Below are 16,980 nucleotides of genomic sequence, written 5' to 3'. Positions count from 1 at the left end.
AAAAGCAGCAATTCACAACAAAGTGTCTAGTCTGCCGGAAAAGCACACGAAGAAGAAGACAGTTTGCAGATCCTATGAAAAGTTATTTAGCTTCAGCTCGTGTCAACGTATCATATCTCTGAAATCGGAAGACTTAAAAACAGAACAACAACACATGAGAAACGATGAAAATTATAAAAAGTAATTGTTTAAAGTGTACTGAAAGAGAATATATCGTGTGATGTGCTGCAAAATTTGCTTCATAATTTGAAATTCCTCCGGTAGCTAGCAAGCTAGCTAGCTAACTATCTAGCTATGCATAGATAGGGGCACAGTGGGGCTGCTTGTTCTCATGTCGTGGCCCTACGTCTGCGGCTAGCTAGCTACATAAAATATTTGGATTGTGAGAAGCATGGCTCTCCAACTCTGTTCCTGGAGAGAGCTACATGTTGCAATTGCACCATCAACTACTTAGTTAGCTAGCTGGCAACCTGACTAATTACCAATCTCCTTTATAATATAGCTGTCATTTGTATTGTAGCCTGCTCATCTTCCTTTTTTCACAGCTGTCACAAATCCTGTTGTGCCCCAGAAACCTTGATTTTGTTGTAACATTTTTTAGCTTCTGTTTCATTTTTTTTTGTTGGGGGGGGGGGGGCAAGTTGTTGGTATTATAATGTGTCCTTTTTTATATGTGGACATGGTCCAATTTGTACAACTCTGAGCAGTTTATTGTCTCATCCAAATAAAAAAAATACTAAGTACATCTGTGCTCCCATTTGCCCATGTTTTTTTAAATCCTTTGAATGGTACAATGTTGTGATACTCTCAACTCATCCTGTGGTATAATCACATTAGTAACTGTTTTATAAGACCTCAAATGAATGTCACGTTACTTAAGGTGTCTGTGCACACTCTATAACGGCAAATGATATGGTTATGACGCCCATCATTCCATTCAATGTAATAATGTGGCACAGAGGTTGGTAAATGAAATAACACCCTGTAATATCATCTGGTATGTCGACTCTTGTGTAGCATGTAATAACATATGACATAAGTTGCCAAGCAGACTGTGTAATAGCAGTTAACATTGACATGAGCGCATATGACAACAGGATGAACAGTCATCCATATAACGCCCATTATACCTAGTTTTATAACATCTTATTCGTTACTCATAACTATTTAAAACTACTTGTAACAGCTTATGACAAATGCTATAATGTGTTATATAGTTGTTATAAAGGCTTTATGAATGTATACATAAGGACACCTACAGTAAAGTGTCACCAATTTTTCCCTTATGTTAAAAGCAAATACCCAATTAGGAAGATGAAGCTGTATTGACTAATTGATTGATTGGTTTTCTGTTGCCTTGCCAAATCCCCTTGCAGAAGACGTTATAAGGAGCAGTGAGCTGCATATTTCCTCACCTCCCCTTCCTCCTTCCATCCCTCGCCTCATGAATGAAACAGGAAGTGGGTGATCAATTACATATTCGACTTACACATAAAAGAACAGTCTGAACTATATGTAAATGAGCTTACCCACTTAAGTATAGCATCTGAAGGCTGTTTCATTGTAATTTACGTAGTTATGTCCAGACTAAAATTCAATGGCTACAACTTATTATGTAATGTGGGAGATTCAAAGCGTACTGCTACTACCACCATACCAATGTGAGATCAGCAATACTTGTAAACTAGGTAATTTAAGGATGCGAGGGGCATTGTGCCGATAGAACCAGTGATGCCACCTTTTACAAAAATAAACACACAAATGAGGATGGATATTCGGAATGAAAGTGACAGTATGGGACAAATCAATTCAGAGCTGTTTCTCATATCAGGATTTGATTGTACAGTTATAATGGTACTATCAGCCCTGGATTTCCTCCCTAAATGCAGGATTCAATTGTTGTTTGTTAATTTCATTGTCAGCAATTACAATGTTGTTATAGTATGGTTTCTAAGTAAAAAGGTAGTATGAGGGCTTTACATCAGCCATAAGTAGCTTCTCACCCATCAAAATGCTTTAAGTGCTTAACTTATTCATGTACTGTAGTCTGTAGCTTTATCGATAGTTAGGCTACCTGCAGGCATGGGTTCTTGAGGATGTCAAATACACAGTACATCAATCTAAATCGGTCATATAAACGTTTTGTCCTTCTGTTGTAAAACTATTTTACTCACTTTAGTGGGTGGATTGATATATCTGGGAGCACCTTTTAAATGTGTTTGTCATCAGGGTGTATGATTGCTCCACAGTGTAGTAAATAGATCTGACATTTACCCTTCACAATCCAAACCGACGTTGTATCTCCTCGCCCCCAAAAATGGCAAAACTCTGACCTCCAAAAGATCATACAACACAATCAGACCATCTGACATTCCTAGATTGTTTCCAAGACAAATTCCCCTAGCAATAGTATTCTGCACCGATAACATGGTGATCATGGAAACTGAGAGAGCAGGTGATAATCCAACTTCAATAACATCTCCCCAACATAGTGGTCCTTAAGGGGCATGTTGCTGCTGAACTCTTGTCCTTCCTTTGTCCTACCATTGTGCTGAGTCATTTAAAGATGTTAGATTAAAACCATATCACGTGATGTAGTCCTTTACAATCACACTCAGGATTGAACATGGCAGATTTGGGCACTGATAAGCTCCTAAATTGAAACAAAGTAGCTGTACACTAACATGCTATAAATTACATCGGAGCTCTCGCTCTAAGCTTCACAGCGCTGTATGGGTTCTGACTGACAGCCGTTCTGAACTTCCCCCGTCTCTCCCGCTAGTGGAAACTTTTGCAGATGTTTTGTTGTCTGAGTAAGGGAAATGCTTTAAATTAAGAGGACTCTGTGTATTTTGAAAGATGAGACATTGCGGATTATAATGAATGCTGTTTTGATGTCATACAAGCAAGCCAAACACTTGTGAGTCCAAATGTGCACTTCACATTTCCATAATCATAAACCTCATGTCACATACATGTCAACGTTTTTGATCACTATGTTTGATGTACAGTTGCAAGATGACATGGTGTTATACCCCGTGTTGTTCTGAACAGAATGAGCCTATGTTTGTCTATTGTGAAGAAAATTTCAGGCGGAACACACACCTGAATGCACTCATGACTCCTTTCTACACTCAAAGAAAAAAAGGTTCCAAAAGGGTTATTTTGCTGTCCCCATAGGAGAACCCTTTTTGGTTCCAGGTAGAACCCTTTTTGGTTCTATGTAGAACTATTTTGGGTTCCATGTAGAACCCTCTGGGAAAAGGGTTCTTCAAAGGGTCTCCTATTGGGACAACCGATGAACCCTTTTTATTCAAGAGCATATGCGCACCAAAGTTACAGTCTGTTTCGCTGAATTGCCTTATGAAAACCCTACACGATAAGATAGTATTTTATAACGTATCTAGTCTAGCTTGGCAATAGAACAAGCTTTCAAATGATGCCCACCTGACCCAGATTGTGATTTATAATGGGATGTTTTTGGATTGCGTAAACAACAGTAATTGTTTGATGGCGAGGATGCAGGGTTGTTTTCCAATCAGAACAACTACAATTGTACTTGCTCTAGTTCCTCAACGGCACAGCTAGGAGAGCTCAAAAAAGCACTTTATAGTTGACAACTCTTCTTTGAGTCATTGAAGTGCATTGAATTGACTTAGTAACTGTGCACACTTTGGAGAGGAGTGTGGCCACTTGAATATACAAGTTAGTCCGCTCACTCGAACCCTTGTAATCTTATGTTGCATCTACCCCACATTCTCCAAGAACATTCTTATCATGTTACTGAATGTATTCAGAGTATTTTCTGATATTATTATCAACAAACGGGGCAAAAATGTCAGTAAATGTAAAATGTACATAAAATCAATAGTGTAATGTTTGGATTCAGTCTTATGTCAGGTGAACTGTTGTGTCCTAAGCTTTGGTCTAATAATTTTCCCATAATTACATTTTGCAAACCCTTTCAATGGCAGCCATGCTTATACATATGCTTTTCATATTTCTTCCGTAAGAAACATTTCAATACATCCCTATCCATATAGGTCCATTTTCACAAGTGTAAAATTTTCAATTAAAGTCTGCATTTGTGGCAAAGAGTTGGCACACACAACACTTCGGATTCCGTGTTTCAAAACGTACAAAAACGGACTTGAATGATCTTGGGCATTCAATATCCAAAGAGATGTACATTCTACAGTGCTTGAACGATAGAATGACAGTCCTTGGAACGTCTTATTACTTAAAGGAGTGTGAGTCACAATAAATTCCAACTGTACGACATTGTACGCATCCTGAGACGGCTCCATGTGGTTGGTGGTGATCTCACTTCCACCTGTGTTTAGCTTTAGGATGTGAGGTAGGCTATGAACAGAATTCCGCTAGACAGCCACATGATCTCATCTGACTGATCAACCCGCTACTCTCTGACTTGTATGGGCACAGTCGGACACAGAATTCTCACAAAAGTAGGATGGATGCCAGAGCGAAAGTAATTATTCAGGGTGTTAATTTAGTGGCTAAAATTGTTGACGGGAGTAAGTGGTCCGGCCTGGAATGGCCAGTCAGCATGTCTTTCTTTAACCTACGTTGACATTTTAAAAATGCAAGCTATTCTTTATATAGCGCATAGTAAAAACAATTGAGTAAAAGTGGAGTAGGAATTATCAGATGGTTTTTGGACTTTCTGGAACTCATTTGAAGTTATAACACCTGGGAGAAATGACTAGCTGTACTGAGGTAAACTTAACTATATCACAAAAAGGCGGGGCAGACATCCAGGTAGTTTCTATATAATAGATAAACAACAAGTGACAGATTCACCAGTGTGAGGTGAATAAGACTCAAAGACAGAGACCGAGGCTGTTCCTGAGTACCCTAAGCCTACTAGACTAGGGTTAGCCTTTAACCATACCCCCAAACCCAATCCACACAAAATACATACTACACTCGAAGCAAAGGCTATTTGCTGTCCACCTCAAGTGATTTCTCTCTCCATTGTCCAGTTCATTGCCATTGAGAGGAATTTAGATGCTAAAACATGCCTTGGGTATGGGTAAATATGGGGTATTTGTACTGTCTAATGTGTCCACCACGTCAAGGGCACATGTACCAGTCTGTAAGTACCAGTTGGCAAACCGATCCCTCGGTCAGATGAAAGACGTCTAGCTGGAAGAAATCCGTCACATTCCCTCCTGCTATTTAATACTGATTAGCATTTTTTTTTACTACATTGTTGAATTTTTGTGTCTCCACGACTACAATTTCAGGCTTAATTACTTTTTGGGTTGACAGAGTGCAAATAAGATCCCTCTGCTTAAATGACTTTGGAGGACTCAAAACACACATAACTCATTCAGCTTAGGTCTGCGCAACCTTGTTTATTGGGGAATAAATACAATTTGGGACCTATCTACCGGTAGTTCTAGGTTTGTGTTTGTATTGTGTGTACCACTGAAAAGCACTGTGGTTTTAAATATAGTGGCTGTCTCTGCCCTTGGTTGCATATGACCTCTCAGAACACTGCGCCCGTCCCACATCATCCCCCACTCTACCACAGACGAGCTAGACTTTAGGCTAAACCAGGAAACTCTGGCTTTACCTGGGTCATTCATTTCCAACATGGCTGCCGTTATGACTCACCGTTTGATACAAACACATCTTTAGAATAGATAATGCACATCCTTGACCTCTCCTGGAATCTACTCTCCATCCACAAAGCATCATGCCTTAAGGAAAATACTCAACACGGAGCGACCAGTATTCTCTGGTGCAATCCGCTATTACATTGATGTGGCATGTAGTCAGGGGTGGTGCTCATACATAATGTATTACTAGCTGCGGTAATCACTCATGGGGAGTTGGATGGCCATCAAATGGAGATGCTCTGCGAAACATTTTGTGACCCCATTCCTTTTGAAAAAAATCCACTTTAGGATAAGAATAATTTCAAACAATGTGTGGGGGGGGGGGTAATGATAGCCTATACATCTACTAACTGCATCAAATGCAAATCGCCACTGTGGTCTCTGATATCATTTGTTTAGCAGTGAGCATGTTGACATTTTAGGGTCAGGTAGGATTACTGTCTCCTAGAAACTTTATAGAAATGTCCTAATATGGAATTGTGTAACATAAAAGATGCATACTTCAAATAAAAGACAACATTAAAAGTAGAGGAACATTTTAACTTCAAATGTGCCAATAAAATCCTTTACAAAAGCCGCTACAAATAGATGCAAATATGTAAAATGCATTCAGTACAGCAGAACTGCTAGGCCATGGCTTTGAGACAGAACTTCCCTCACATAGATTTTAACATGCCGTTATTTACCTAAATATGATCATTTCTGAAGTACATCCAACAGAATTCAGTCATACACTTTGACCAAACCTCATTCAGCGTGTATAATACGCTAGTGTCTCTGTCCACTCCCCTATACACAGTTCTGCTCTGCGTTTTTTAAGTGGTGGTTTGTGCCATGCCCTTCAATGACTCAATGACAGCTTAAGGCACAATAGAGGCAAGATATATCGCAAATTTCATGTGGCATAATCTTTATTACAGCTGGCAAATTGTGCTTTGCTATCATTTGTATTCTACTATCATTACACCACGTTAGCCCTATTAGCTTTAGTATAATTTTGTGCTGAGGGAGCCTTAATTAACCCTTGTTGTCAAAGGTCAAAAGGTTATAGAAGGTTCACTCGTTCATCAGCTGCTATCTGTGTTTGCTTGTATCCATTTCGATGATTGATTGTCAATAAACATAGGCTTTTGATTCAGAATAGATGGCTATAAATGTCTCCTCTTCCAGCCTAATTCTCAACAGCCTTGATAAAAATACAAACAATGTAATCTTAAAGTTGTTTCATTGTTATATCACTGCAATAACAATGTTTTGCAACATTTAAGTATGGTACTGTATAATCTGAGCACAACGTGTTGCTAACGTAGACATGTGGGAAATGTTTGTACAGGTGAATGTTTCAATATACTGTTCCTTCAAAAAGTATTCACACCCACTTTGACTTTTTCCATAGTTTGTTGTGTTAGAAAGTGGAATTAAAATTTTTGGTCAACGATCTACACAAAATACTCTGTAATGTCAAAGTGGAAGAAAGATTCTAGCATTTATGAAAAATGTATGAAAAATAAAACACTAATATATCTGAATTAGATAAGTATTCATCCCCCTGAGACAATACATGTTAGAACCCCCTTTGACAGTGTGAGTCATTCTGGGTAAGTCTCTAAGAGCTTTGCACACCTGGGTTGTACAATATTTGCACATTATAATTATTTTAATTCTTCAAGCTCTGTCAAGTTGGTTGTTGATCATTGCTAGAAAGCCATTTTCAAGTCTTGCCATAGATTTTCAAGCCCGATTTAAGTCAACATTGTAAATAGGCCACTAAGGAACATTCAATGTCATCTTGGTAAGCAACTCCAGTGTAGATTTGGCCTTGTGTTTTAGGTAATTGTCCTACTGAAAGGTGGATTCGTCTCCCATTGTCTGTTGGAAAGAAGACTGAACCAGATTTTCCTCTAAGATTTTGCCTGTGCTTAGCTGTATTCAAATTATTTTTATTCTAAAAAACTCTGTAGTGCTTGCCGATGACAAGCATACCCATAACATGATGCTGCCACCACCATGCTTGAAAATATGAAGAATGGTACTCAGTGATGTGTTGTGTTGAATTTGCACCAGACATTGAATTCAGGATAAAAAGCTCATTTCTTTGCCACATTTTTTGCAGTATTATTCAAGTACCTTGTTGCAAACTATGCATGTTTTGAAATATTTGTATTCTATACAGGCTTCCTTCTTTTCACTCTGTCATTTAGGTTAGTATTGTGGAGTACAGTAACAACAATGTTGTTGATCCATCCTTATTTTTCTCATATCATAACCATTAAACACTGTAGCTGTTTTAAAATCCCCATTGGCCTCATGGTGAAATTCCTGAGCAGTTTCATTCCTCTCCGGCAACTGAGTTAGGAAGGACGCCTGTATCTTTGTAGTGACTGGGTGTATTGATACACCATCCAAAGCCTAATAAATGACTTCACCTCAAGGGGATATTCAGCTCAGATGTTTTTTTTTACACTACCATTCGGTGCCCTTCTTTGCGAGGCATTGGAAATCTGTGCTTGAAATTCACCCCTCGATTGAAGGACCTTACAGATGTGTGAATACTTATTGACTCCAGACATTTTTTTTTTTACACATTTCTAAAATGTTCTACAAACAAAATTCCACTTTGACATTATGGGGTATTGTGTGTAGATCAGTGACACAAAATCTAAATGTAATCCATTTTAAATGTAGGCTGTAAAACAACTAAATGTGGAAAACGTAAAGGGATGTGAATGCTTTCTGACGGCACTTTATATACATTACCACAGAACTACAGGAAAAAGCCTGTCAATGCAAATAAAGGTGTGCTGTCTAGGCCGGAGACGGAAGTCAAACAGTCCTTTCCTCTGGCGCAATCAGGGAGTTCCAGCTTGTGACTTACTAGAATCCCTGTTTATCTGGGACACATTGCATGGTAGGGAGGTGAATGCTGTTTTTCTCACTCTTAAACTTCCGTCATGGCATACATGTGGTGAATATGAACGCTAAATACATGTGGTAAATATGAACGCTAAATACATGTGGTGAATATGAACGCTAAATACATGTGGTGAATATGAACGCTAAATACATGTGGTGAATATGAACGCTAAATACATGTGGTGAATATGAACGCTAAATACATGTGGTGAATATGAACGCTAAATACATGTGGTGAATATGAACGCTAAATACATGTGGTGAATATGAACGCTAAATACATGTGGTGAATATGAACGCTAAATACATGTGGTGAATATGAACGCTAAATACATGTGGTGAATATGAACGCTAAATACATGTGGTGAATATGAACGCTAAATACATGTGATGAATATGAACGCTAAATACATGTGGTGAATATGAACGCTAAATACATGTGGTGAATATGAACGCTAAATACATGTGGTGAATATGAACGCTAAATACCTGTGGTGAATATGAACGCTAAATACCTGTGGTGAATATGAACGCTAAATACATGTGGTGAATATGAACGCTAAACACATGTGGGGCTAAATAAAGCAACACAGGGAATCGAGGCACACAAAGCTTTAAGCAAAACGACACAAAATATACAGTAACTGGAATAACATAATGTTTTGCTAATTCTGCATTGGACACCAATATGTCACTGATATGTTATAAACCTGTTATAAATAAGCTTACCGAGTAGGTACAAATTGGATGCATGTATTGAATTTATGGCTCTGCCAGTCAAGGCCATAAGTAATGTTACTGATATGCAAGACAGTATAAATGACATAAAGCTCTATAGACTACCAATATGAGAGTGGTTGGCAATGCTATAGGCCTATACATAAAACAGTCCAGAAGAGTATCCACTTTGCAACTAAAATGACACTTTGGCTGCATTAAGAAAGGCAGCCCAATTATGATATTTCACTAATTAGTCGTTTGACTAATCAGATCAGCTCTGAGAAAGATCTGACATGAAAATATATGATGTAATTGGTCAGAAGACCAATAACTGGTAAAAAACTATATATCAGAATTGGGGTGCCTGTCGAAATGCAGCCATATAACCAATAAAAATAAAAATACACACAATTTTGCACTGAATAAATGTATTGTGTCATCATGCAGAAATATTAAGGACATTAGGTGAGTGATATATTTTGGTATTGGGAGAACAAATCAATAATGTGTGTGTGTCAATGACAGAAAGCAATATTAATTTTATGACATCTGTAGCCTATAATGCGTAGAAATATGTTTTAGAAAAAGAAAACTATGCCTGTGCCTTTTCAACCCCCAGAATTTGGCTCAAAGTTTCAGTTTCATTTTAGGTATATGATACATAGTGCGATTGAGCTTCGATTATGTCCCTTCTTAGCAACCCCTACCCCAGTTTATAATCAATACAATTGGTACAGATCTTGTGCAGCAACGCACGAGCGCACCCTCAATCGAAGGTCTATCAGCCGTCTCTTTGGATTACACCGGAATAGTCGGTATAGACATGGTAAATATAGCCGGCCAATCTTTTGCTCACTCACACATGTAGCACATTCGGTAAAACCCGTGCAGACACGGCTTGCTCAGAGTATGACGATGTAGCGCGCAACGTATACGTCACTGTGATGTTGACGATTACATAAAATGTAATTATTACCCAATCATATAACAGCTGTTGCCAGAATTACGTGATATTCGATCGTTATATATAACATCAACAATATTATTTTCATAGAACTTAGACTGACGGTAGTGATCATTTATCCATTTCACTTCAGATGGCATCCATTATTTCGGGTACGTGGGGGGGGACAAAACCACAAATTACAGGTAAAGAAATAACGAAAATCCGTCTCAGAGAGAAAGATAATCTACAAAATGAACACGTCTAATAAACGCTCTTATGGTTCGTTTGGACATGTAAGCATCATAGCCGAGAGATTTCTGTAGCCTAGTCTCGTTGAATCTACAGTGGGCAGTGAGGCAAGTGCCTAGTGTCTGACTGAGTATGGATCTAGCTGTGTTCAGCGTTTCAGTGGGAAGGCACAGGAGGGGGCACAGAATTCATGCAAGGTGAATCCGCTGACCATGGGCTATCTCAGGAACAGTGGCACAATCACAATCATGTGCTATAATGTTCACAGCAGTATTGCCTGTATTGGCTCTACATTTGGATATAATAATCACACACAGGCACACACACACACACACGCACACACACGCTTTAGATATACGTGCAGAGCGGCAGTGAGTCCAGGCGTTTCCTCTGATATTTTATTGATCTCCAGTCGTTGGAGGTTGGGCTACGCCAAAAATGCCATGCATGCTTCGGGCCTCATATCGATTTTATTGCCTTGTTTTTCAATTAAACCTAGACAGACAAATTGCACAAACATATGACAGTGGCTATCCTCATGGCATATATCTAGTCACCGAATGTGTTATAAACCGGTATGAATGTGGTTTTCCAATGCAGGAAAAAAATGAAACCCTGGTGCAGATCCTGCCATAGCATGGTGTCGCCAAAGCAAACCCAATTGAACCCTACAGACGCATAGTTGGGAGAGAGCTACAATTCTGTCCTCCTTGATTGAATTTGAGTCTAATACAAGGAATAGTGTAAACTATACCCCATTGTAGAGGCCAGTTATAACAAAATGTACAATCTCATATGACCCCCCACCCCCACTTTATTCGACCCCGTCCCACTCCTATAAAACGCTCTCTCCATCAACTATCTAGAAAAAGGTCAATCCGATCGGCTGAGGTAATTCTGAACACATATTTCGTTCTACCAAGGGTTGAAGAACAATCGTTAACGGTGTTTGCAGGGATTGCTTGGCTAGGAGGATTATGGGCTATGATAGCTTTCATCCACTGTATTTTACCACTGTTAAGGGTAGCTGTCCATCCATATTAGCCAGCAATAAGAATTCATAAGCTTATATTGATTTGGGTGATTTCTAGCAGGAGACTATTTATGGTAGATGTGTTTGTTTTATATTATTGCCTGTCTGCCTGCCTGTAATGCTAATAGCCCTATACTATTTTCTCAAATCACTGCATTTTAACGGACCATTAATAAAGAAGTCATATTTTATCCTGCTCATATTACGTGTATGATCATGAGTGCACGCATGCGGGCACCACTAGGCTATTGACACTGATGGGAAGACACATTCGAATGCGTAAAATATAAATGAATAGCCTAAAGATATCCGCCTCTGTATTTTTGGTAAGAACCGAAACCTCACATATTTGTTATGTTTGCGGTGAAGTAGCGCTCAGCAAGGAGATGTCAGACGCTGACGCCCGATTGCGCTGAGGATTCGGAAGGGAGGAGAGTGTGGAACCAAGGGAAGAGGGCAGGAATAGTATAAATATATAAGCTTACACTTCGTAGTTCTTGTGTACGATCCTTCATTGTTTCCCCGCCGTGCTGGCTAAAATATAATCGCCTGGGTTTTTCCGCCTCGTTGTCTTCTTATGTCCAAAGGTCCGACAATTTGATATTTTCTTCTAGTATTCAAATGAGGGGATAGCTTATGAGTCTCCCCTGTTAGCTACCTTCTCTGCCTTTTTTCCTTTTCTCTAGTCCCCCCTCTACCGTGCTTGTGCGTCCTCCTTGGCGGTGCAGTGTCGCCCCGCAGCGCGCTCCGACTCCAGCAAACGAATGCGATACGAGCGCGGCACTGATGCTGCAAAAAAAAAAGGATGAAAAAAGAAGCGATGCGGAGGGATGGAACTCTGTGCGCACGCGCGGTCTCCCTCTCTCCATCTCTAACACTTTACCTGCTATCCCTCCCCCTCCGCCCTTTTTCCCTTCGGTGTCTATCCGCAGCGCGTAATCGGTCGGCGCTCCAAGCCAACCAGTGAACTGTAGTTTGTTTTAGGTGAATTAAAATAATTTGTTGGAATTCAATCCACGCGCATGGAGACTGGGTAGGGCAACGGAAACCCCAGCCCCCCTTCCCAAAGGAGCGGTTTCCTCAAGGGGCTCAGGGTGGTCTATAGTGGCAGGCAGAAGGAAGTGAGATAATCAGAGGATGAGGTGATGTTACCCCCATTAAACACGTTTTTTTTTATTTATCGGAAGCCACCCACTTCAATGCACAAGAGCTCTATTTATGAGCTGTCCACCACAAACTGGCAAACGCCATCATAATGACTGGAATAGAAGTCAGCTGTAGACTAAAAGGCAATGTAACCTAATGATTTAGAGAATTCAATATAAGACTTTACTTTCTGTTTTAATATTAGGCTAATACAGACAATTTTACTGATAGGCATAGATTTTGAAAACCTTAACAAAATTGTATAAGGTAAAAAAAAAGTATAAAAGTTATTCGATTGTTATACATCTAGACCTGCATTCTAATAGCCTATAACCTGAGGCAAATGACATCAAAGTTGTTTCAACATTTCTTTGTTTAATTCAATTAGAATAGGCTACCATGTTAGATTTCTTTATGAGTCTACATCTTGTGTCAAAGTTATCTTATTGTATACCGTATTCAGTGGCCTTTCCCCCCAAACCAACAGAAGGAGTCATATTACTAAACATAACATAAATATTGTCTTCAACCTCATGTTACAATTCCATTTCCTCACATGTTGACTCAATTGATCAGAGTTGTGCACTCACATTCCACATTGACAGTATCCCTGAATGGCCCCTGACTGTTTGAGCATAGCCTACTGCAAAGAAGAATCAATAAGAGCTCCTAACATTATTCAATGCCTGTATTCAAGGCAATGTATGGACTTCATGTCCTAATAATGCACACGATGTCCTCATTCAGTGGAATCATTCGTCTAGCCCAGATAACCCAACCTGTGGCTTGGCATGGTCCAGTACTATCTGAAATACTTCTCAGTTTTAATTACAGTAACAGGTACTGAGGTTAGACCGAAGTTGTTAGGCTACCAATATTACACGTGAGAAATTCAAAGGATAAACATATACTATCTACCAATGAATCAGTACCTATGTTATGCAGTGACGTCTTATATCCAGTAAGATAGTTAATAGATTGGGCCAAGGTGCAGATTCATTTCAAATAAGAATTTTATGATTGTGATGAACTCACGCTCTACTCTAATTTCCTTGGAAGTGGCAGCATGCCCAGTGACAAACTGTCTTGTACTGTATAACCCACCTTGATGTCTTCCATTTAGCTGGCAAAACAAAGCAGAGATGAGGTTTAAAACATAGCCAATAGAGTGGGGGTCCATCTCACTAAAAAGGGGTTATATCCTGAAGGAGACCCTGCTAGTCATTACATGTCACATATGCCTGATACACACTATAGGGGCGACCTGAACTATACCCCGCTGGCTCGGATCATTTCTTTTCACATTGTCCTGCAGATTTACAGTAACTATGGTGGATGTGTAACCAGTTCAGCCCAGTACAGTTTGGCTTGGCTCAGCACAGTTTGGCTCAGCTCAGTTTGTCTGAGTAGGCTGAAATAGATACAGTAATGAAATCCACTGTGCACATTGCTCTGTTTTAACTGGGTAACTGGGTAACCTGTTCTTTTCCTTTCTAACAAGTTCCCAGCTGTCCTCACAAAACCAGGCCTGCTGAAAAGGACTCGGAGTTAAGGCCTACAACTGAAATAAAAAACCCATGATCAGGAGGAAGTTAAATCAGAGATTATACCTGTCGTATACACCCCAAATATCTCTGGCAATTTAAGTGCTCCCTTCAAGAAGTCGTAAAAACATTTCACTCCAGGAATTCATCTTTAGGGTTGATTATCCTTTTCCAAATAATCAGCCGTTATAATTAGAATTCTAAACTGTCATCACCAAACCCTTATGGAAAAACAACATGAATTTCATGTGAACACATGATCTTATGTGAAGTTGATGTGATAACATGTGACAATATGTAAAGCAACGTGATATCATGAAACTACACATGTGAAAACCTGATCACATGTGAAGTGTTCCAAAAACATGTTTTCGCATGATTTCACGTGAAATTTCAGGCAAAATCATGTGATTTTCCACATGTGAAATATTTGAGTTTTTCTGTAAAGGAATACAGGGCCAAATCCTACTGTAACTTGGTATCCATGAATAACTTGAATTCTCATGGCTACCGAAAGGAAAGTTTTATATATATATATATATATTTTTTTTTCTTGTGTCAAATCGCCAACTGGCAACCCATCCCTTATGGGATTAATTGACACATAAACAAACATTACAATCATTTACAATGATAATTAAATGATAATTCGTCTTCCGGTGTTCTCTGCACTCACTGTGCATTGAATAAAGAGTGAAAAAGAAAGAAAGAAAGAAAATCAATACATATTAGTAAATAAGGTTATCCAAACAATAACTACATCCCTAGAGCAGTAAAATAATATACAAACATATATACAGTGGGAAGAAAAAGTATGTGAATCCTTTAGAATTACCTGGATTTCTGCATGAATTGGTCATAAAATGTTATCTGATCTTCATCTAAGTCACAACAATAGACACACACAGTCTGCTTAAACTAATAACACACAAACAATCATACTGTTTCATGTCTTTATTGAACACACTGTGTAAACATTCACAGTGCAGGTCGGGAAATGTATGTGAACCCTTGGATTTAATAACAGGTTGACCCTCCTTTGGGAGCAATAACTTCAACCAAACGTTTTCAGTAGATACGGATCAGACCCACACAACTATCAGGAGGAATTTTGGACCATTCCTCTTTACAAAACTTTTTCAGTTCTACAATATTCTTGGGATGTCTGGTGTGAACTGCTCTCTTGAAGTCATGCCACAGCATCGCATTCGGGTTGAGGTCAGGACATGGACCGGGCCACTCCAGAAGGCGTATTTTCTTCTGTTCAAGCCATTCTGTTGTTGATTTACTTCTGTCTTTTGGGTTGTTGTCCTGTTGTATCACTTAACTTCTGTTGAGCTTCAATTGACGGACAGATAGCCTTACATTCTCCTGCAAAATGTCTTGATGAACTTGGGAATACATTTTTCTGTCGATGATAGTAAGTTGTCCAAGCCCTGAGACAGCAAAGCAGCCCCAAACCATGATGCTCCCTCCACCATAGTTTACAGTTCGGATGATGCTGGTGTGCTGATGTTTTGATGTTGGTGTGCTGTGCCTTCTTTTCTCCACACATAGTGTTGTGTGTTCCTTCCAAACAACACAACTTTAGTTGAATCTGTCCACAGAATATTTTGCCAGTAGCGCTGTGGAACATCCAGGTGCTCTTTTGCGAACTTTAGACGTGCAGCAATGCTTTTTTTGGACAGCAGTGGCTTCTTCCGTGGAGTCCTCCCATGAACTGTCCTCCCATTCTCCCATTCTTGTTTAGTGTTTTACGTATTGTAGACTCGTCAACAGAGATGTTAGCATCTTCCAGAGATTTCTGTAAGTCTTTAGCTGACACTCTAGGATTCTTCTTAACCTCATTGAGCATTCTGCGATGAGCTCCAGCAGTCATCTTTGAAGGACGGCCACTCCTAAGGAGAATAGCAACAGTGCTGCACTTTCTCCATTTATAGACAGTTTGTCTTACCGTGGACTGACTTTCAGAGATACTTTTGTTACCCTTTCCAGCTTTATGCAAGGCAACAATTTTTAATCTTAGGTCTTCTGACATCTCTTTTGTTCAAGGCATGGCTCACATCAGGCAATGCTTCTTGTGAATAGAAAACTCGATCTTTGTGAGTGTTTTTTAATGGGTCAGGGTGGCTCCAACCAAAATCTCCAATTTCGTCTCATTGATTCTTCTCCAGGTTAGTTGACTCCTGACTCCAATTAGATTTTGGAGTCATTAGCCTAGGGGTTTGCATACTTTTCCCAACCTACACAGTGAATGTTTAAATGATGTATTCAATATAGACAAGACAAGATACATACAATAATTTGTGTGTTATTAGTTTAAGCACACTGTTTGTCTATTGTTGTGACTATTGTTGTGAATTTTATGTAAAATGTATGCAAAAATCCAGGTAATTCCAAAGGGTTCACATACTTTTTTGTGCCACTGTGCATACAGACACACTGTATACAGTATACATACATACATACATACATACACACACACATACATACATACACACACACACACACACACACACACACACACACACACACACACACACACACACACACACACACACACACACACACACACACACACACACACACACACACACACACACACACACATACATACATACATACATACATACATACATACATACATACATACACATCTACCATTGACCCCAATACATGGTTTACATGAAAGCATGGGTTAACGCGTGTAAATTGAACCCACAGGTAGGATTCAGCCCACAGGTATCAAATTATTGAGTAGTTAAATAATCACTGGCACCACGA

At 39.3% G+C, this 16,980-nt stretch overlaps 1 protein-coding gene across 1 annotated transcript in view; it reads right to left on the bottom strand.

The window, feature by feature from the left end:
- The window catches only part of LOC139422190 (syntaxin 1B), a 51,380-nt gene extending 39,123 nt beyond the window's left edge, over positions 1 to 12,257 (bottom strand). Inside the window, exon 1 of the mRNA XM_071173352.1 lies at positions 11,992 to 12,257. Within this exon, the coding sequence (XP_071029453.1) occupies positions 11,992 to 12,021 (30 nt within the window). The 5' untranslated portion in view covers positions 12,022 to 12,257. The remainder of the gene's footprint in view (positions 1 to 11,991) is intronic.
- Between the last annotated feature and the right edge of the window lie 4,723 nt (positions 12,258 to 16,980).

The sequence above is a fragment of the Oncorhynchus clarkii genome, chromosome 12, assembly GCF_045791955.1.
Source record: "Oncorhynchus clarkii lewisi isolate Uvic-CL-2024 chromosome 12, UVic_Ocla_1.0, whole genome shotgun sequence".
NCBI lineage: Eukaryota > Metazoa > Chordata > Actinopteri > Salmoniformes > Salmonidae > Oncorhynchus > Oncorhynchus clarkii.
Note: the sequence above shows the minus strand (reverse complement) of the source record. Positions and strands in the feature narration are given on the sequence as shown.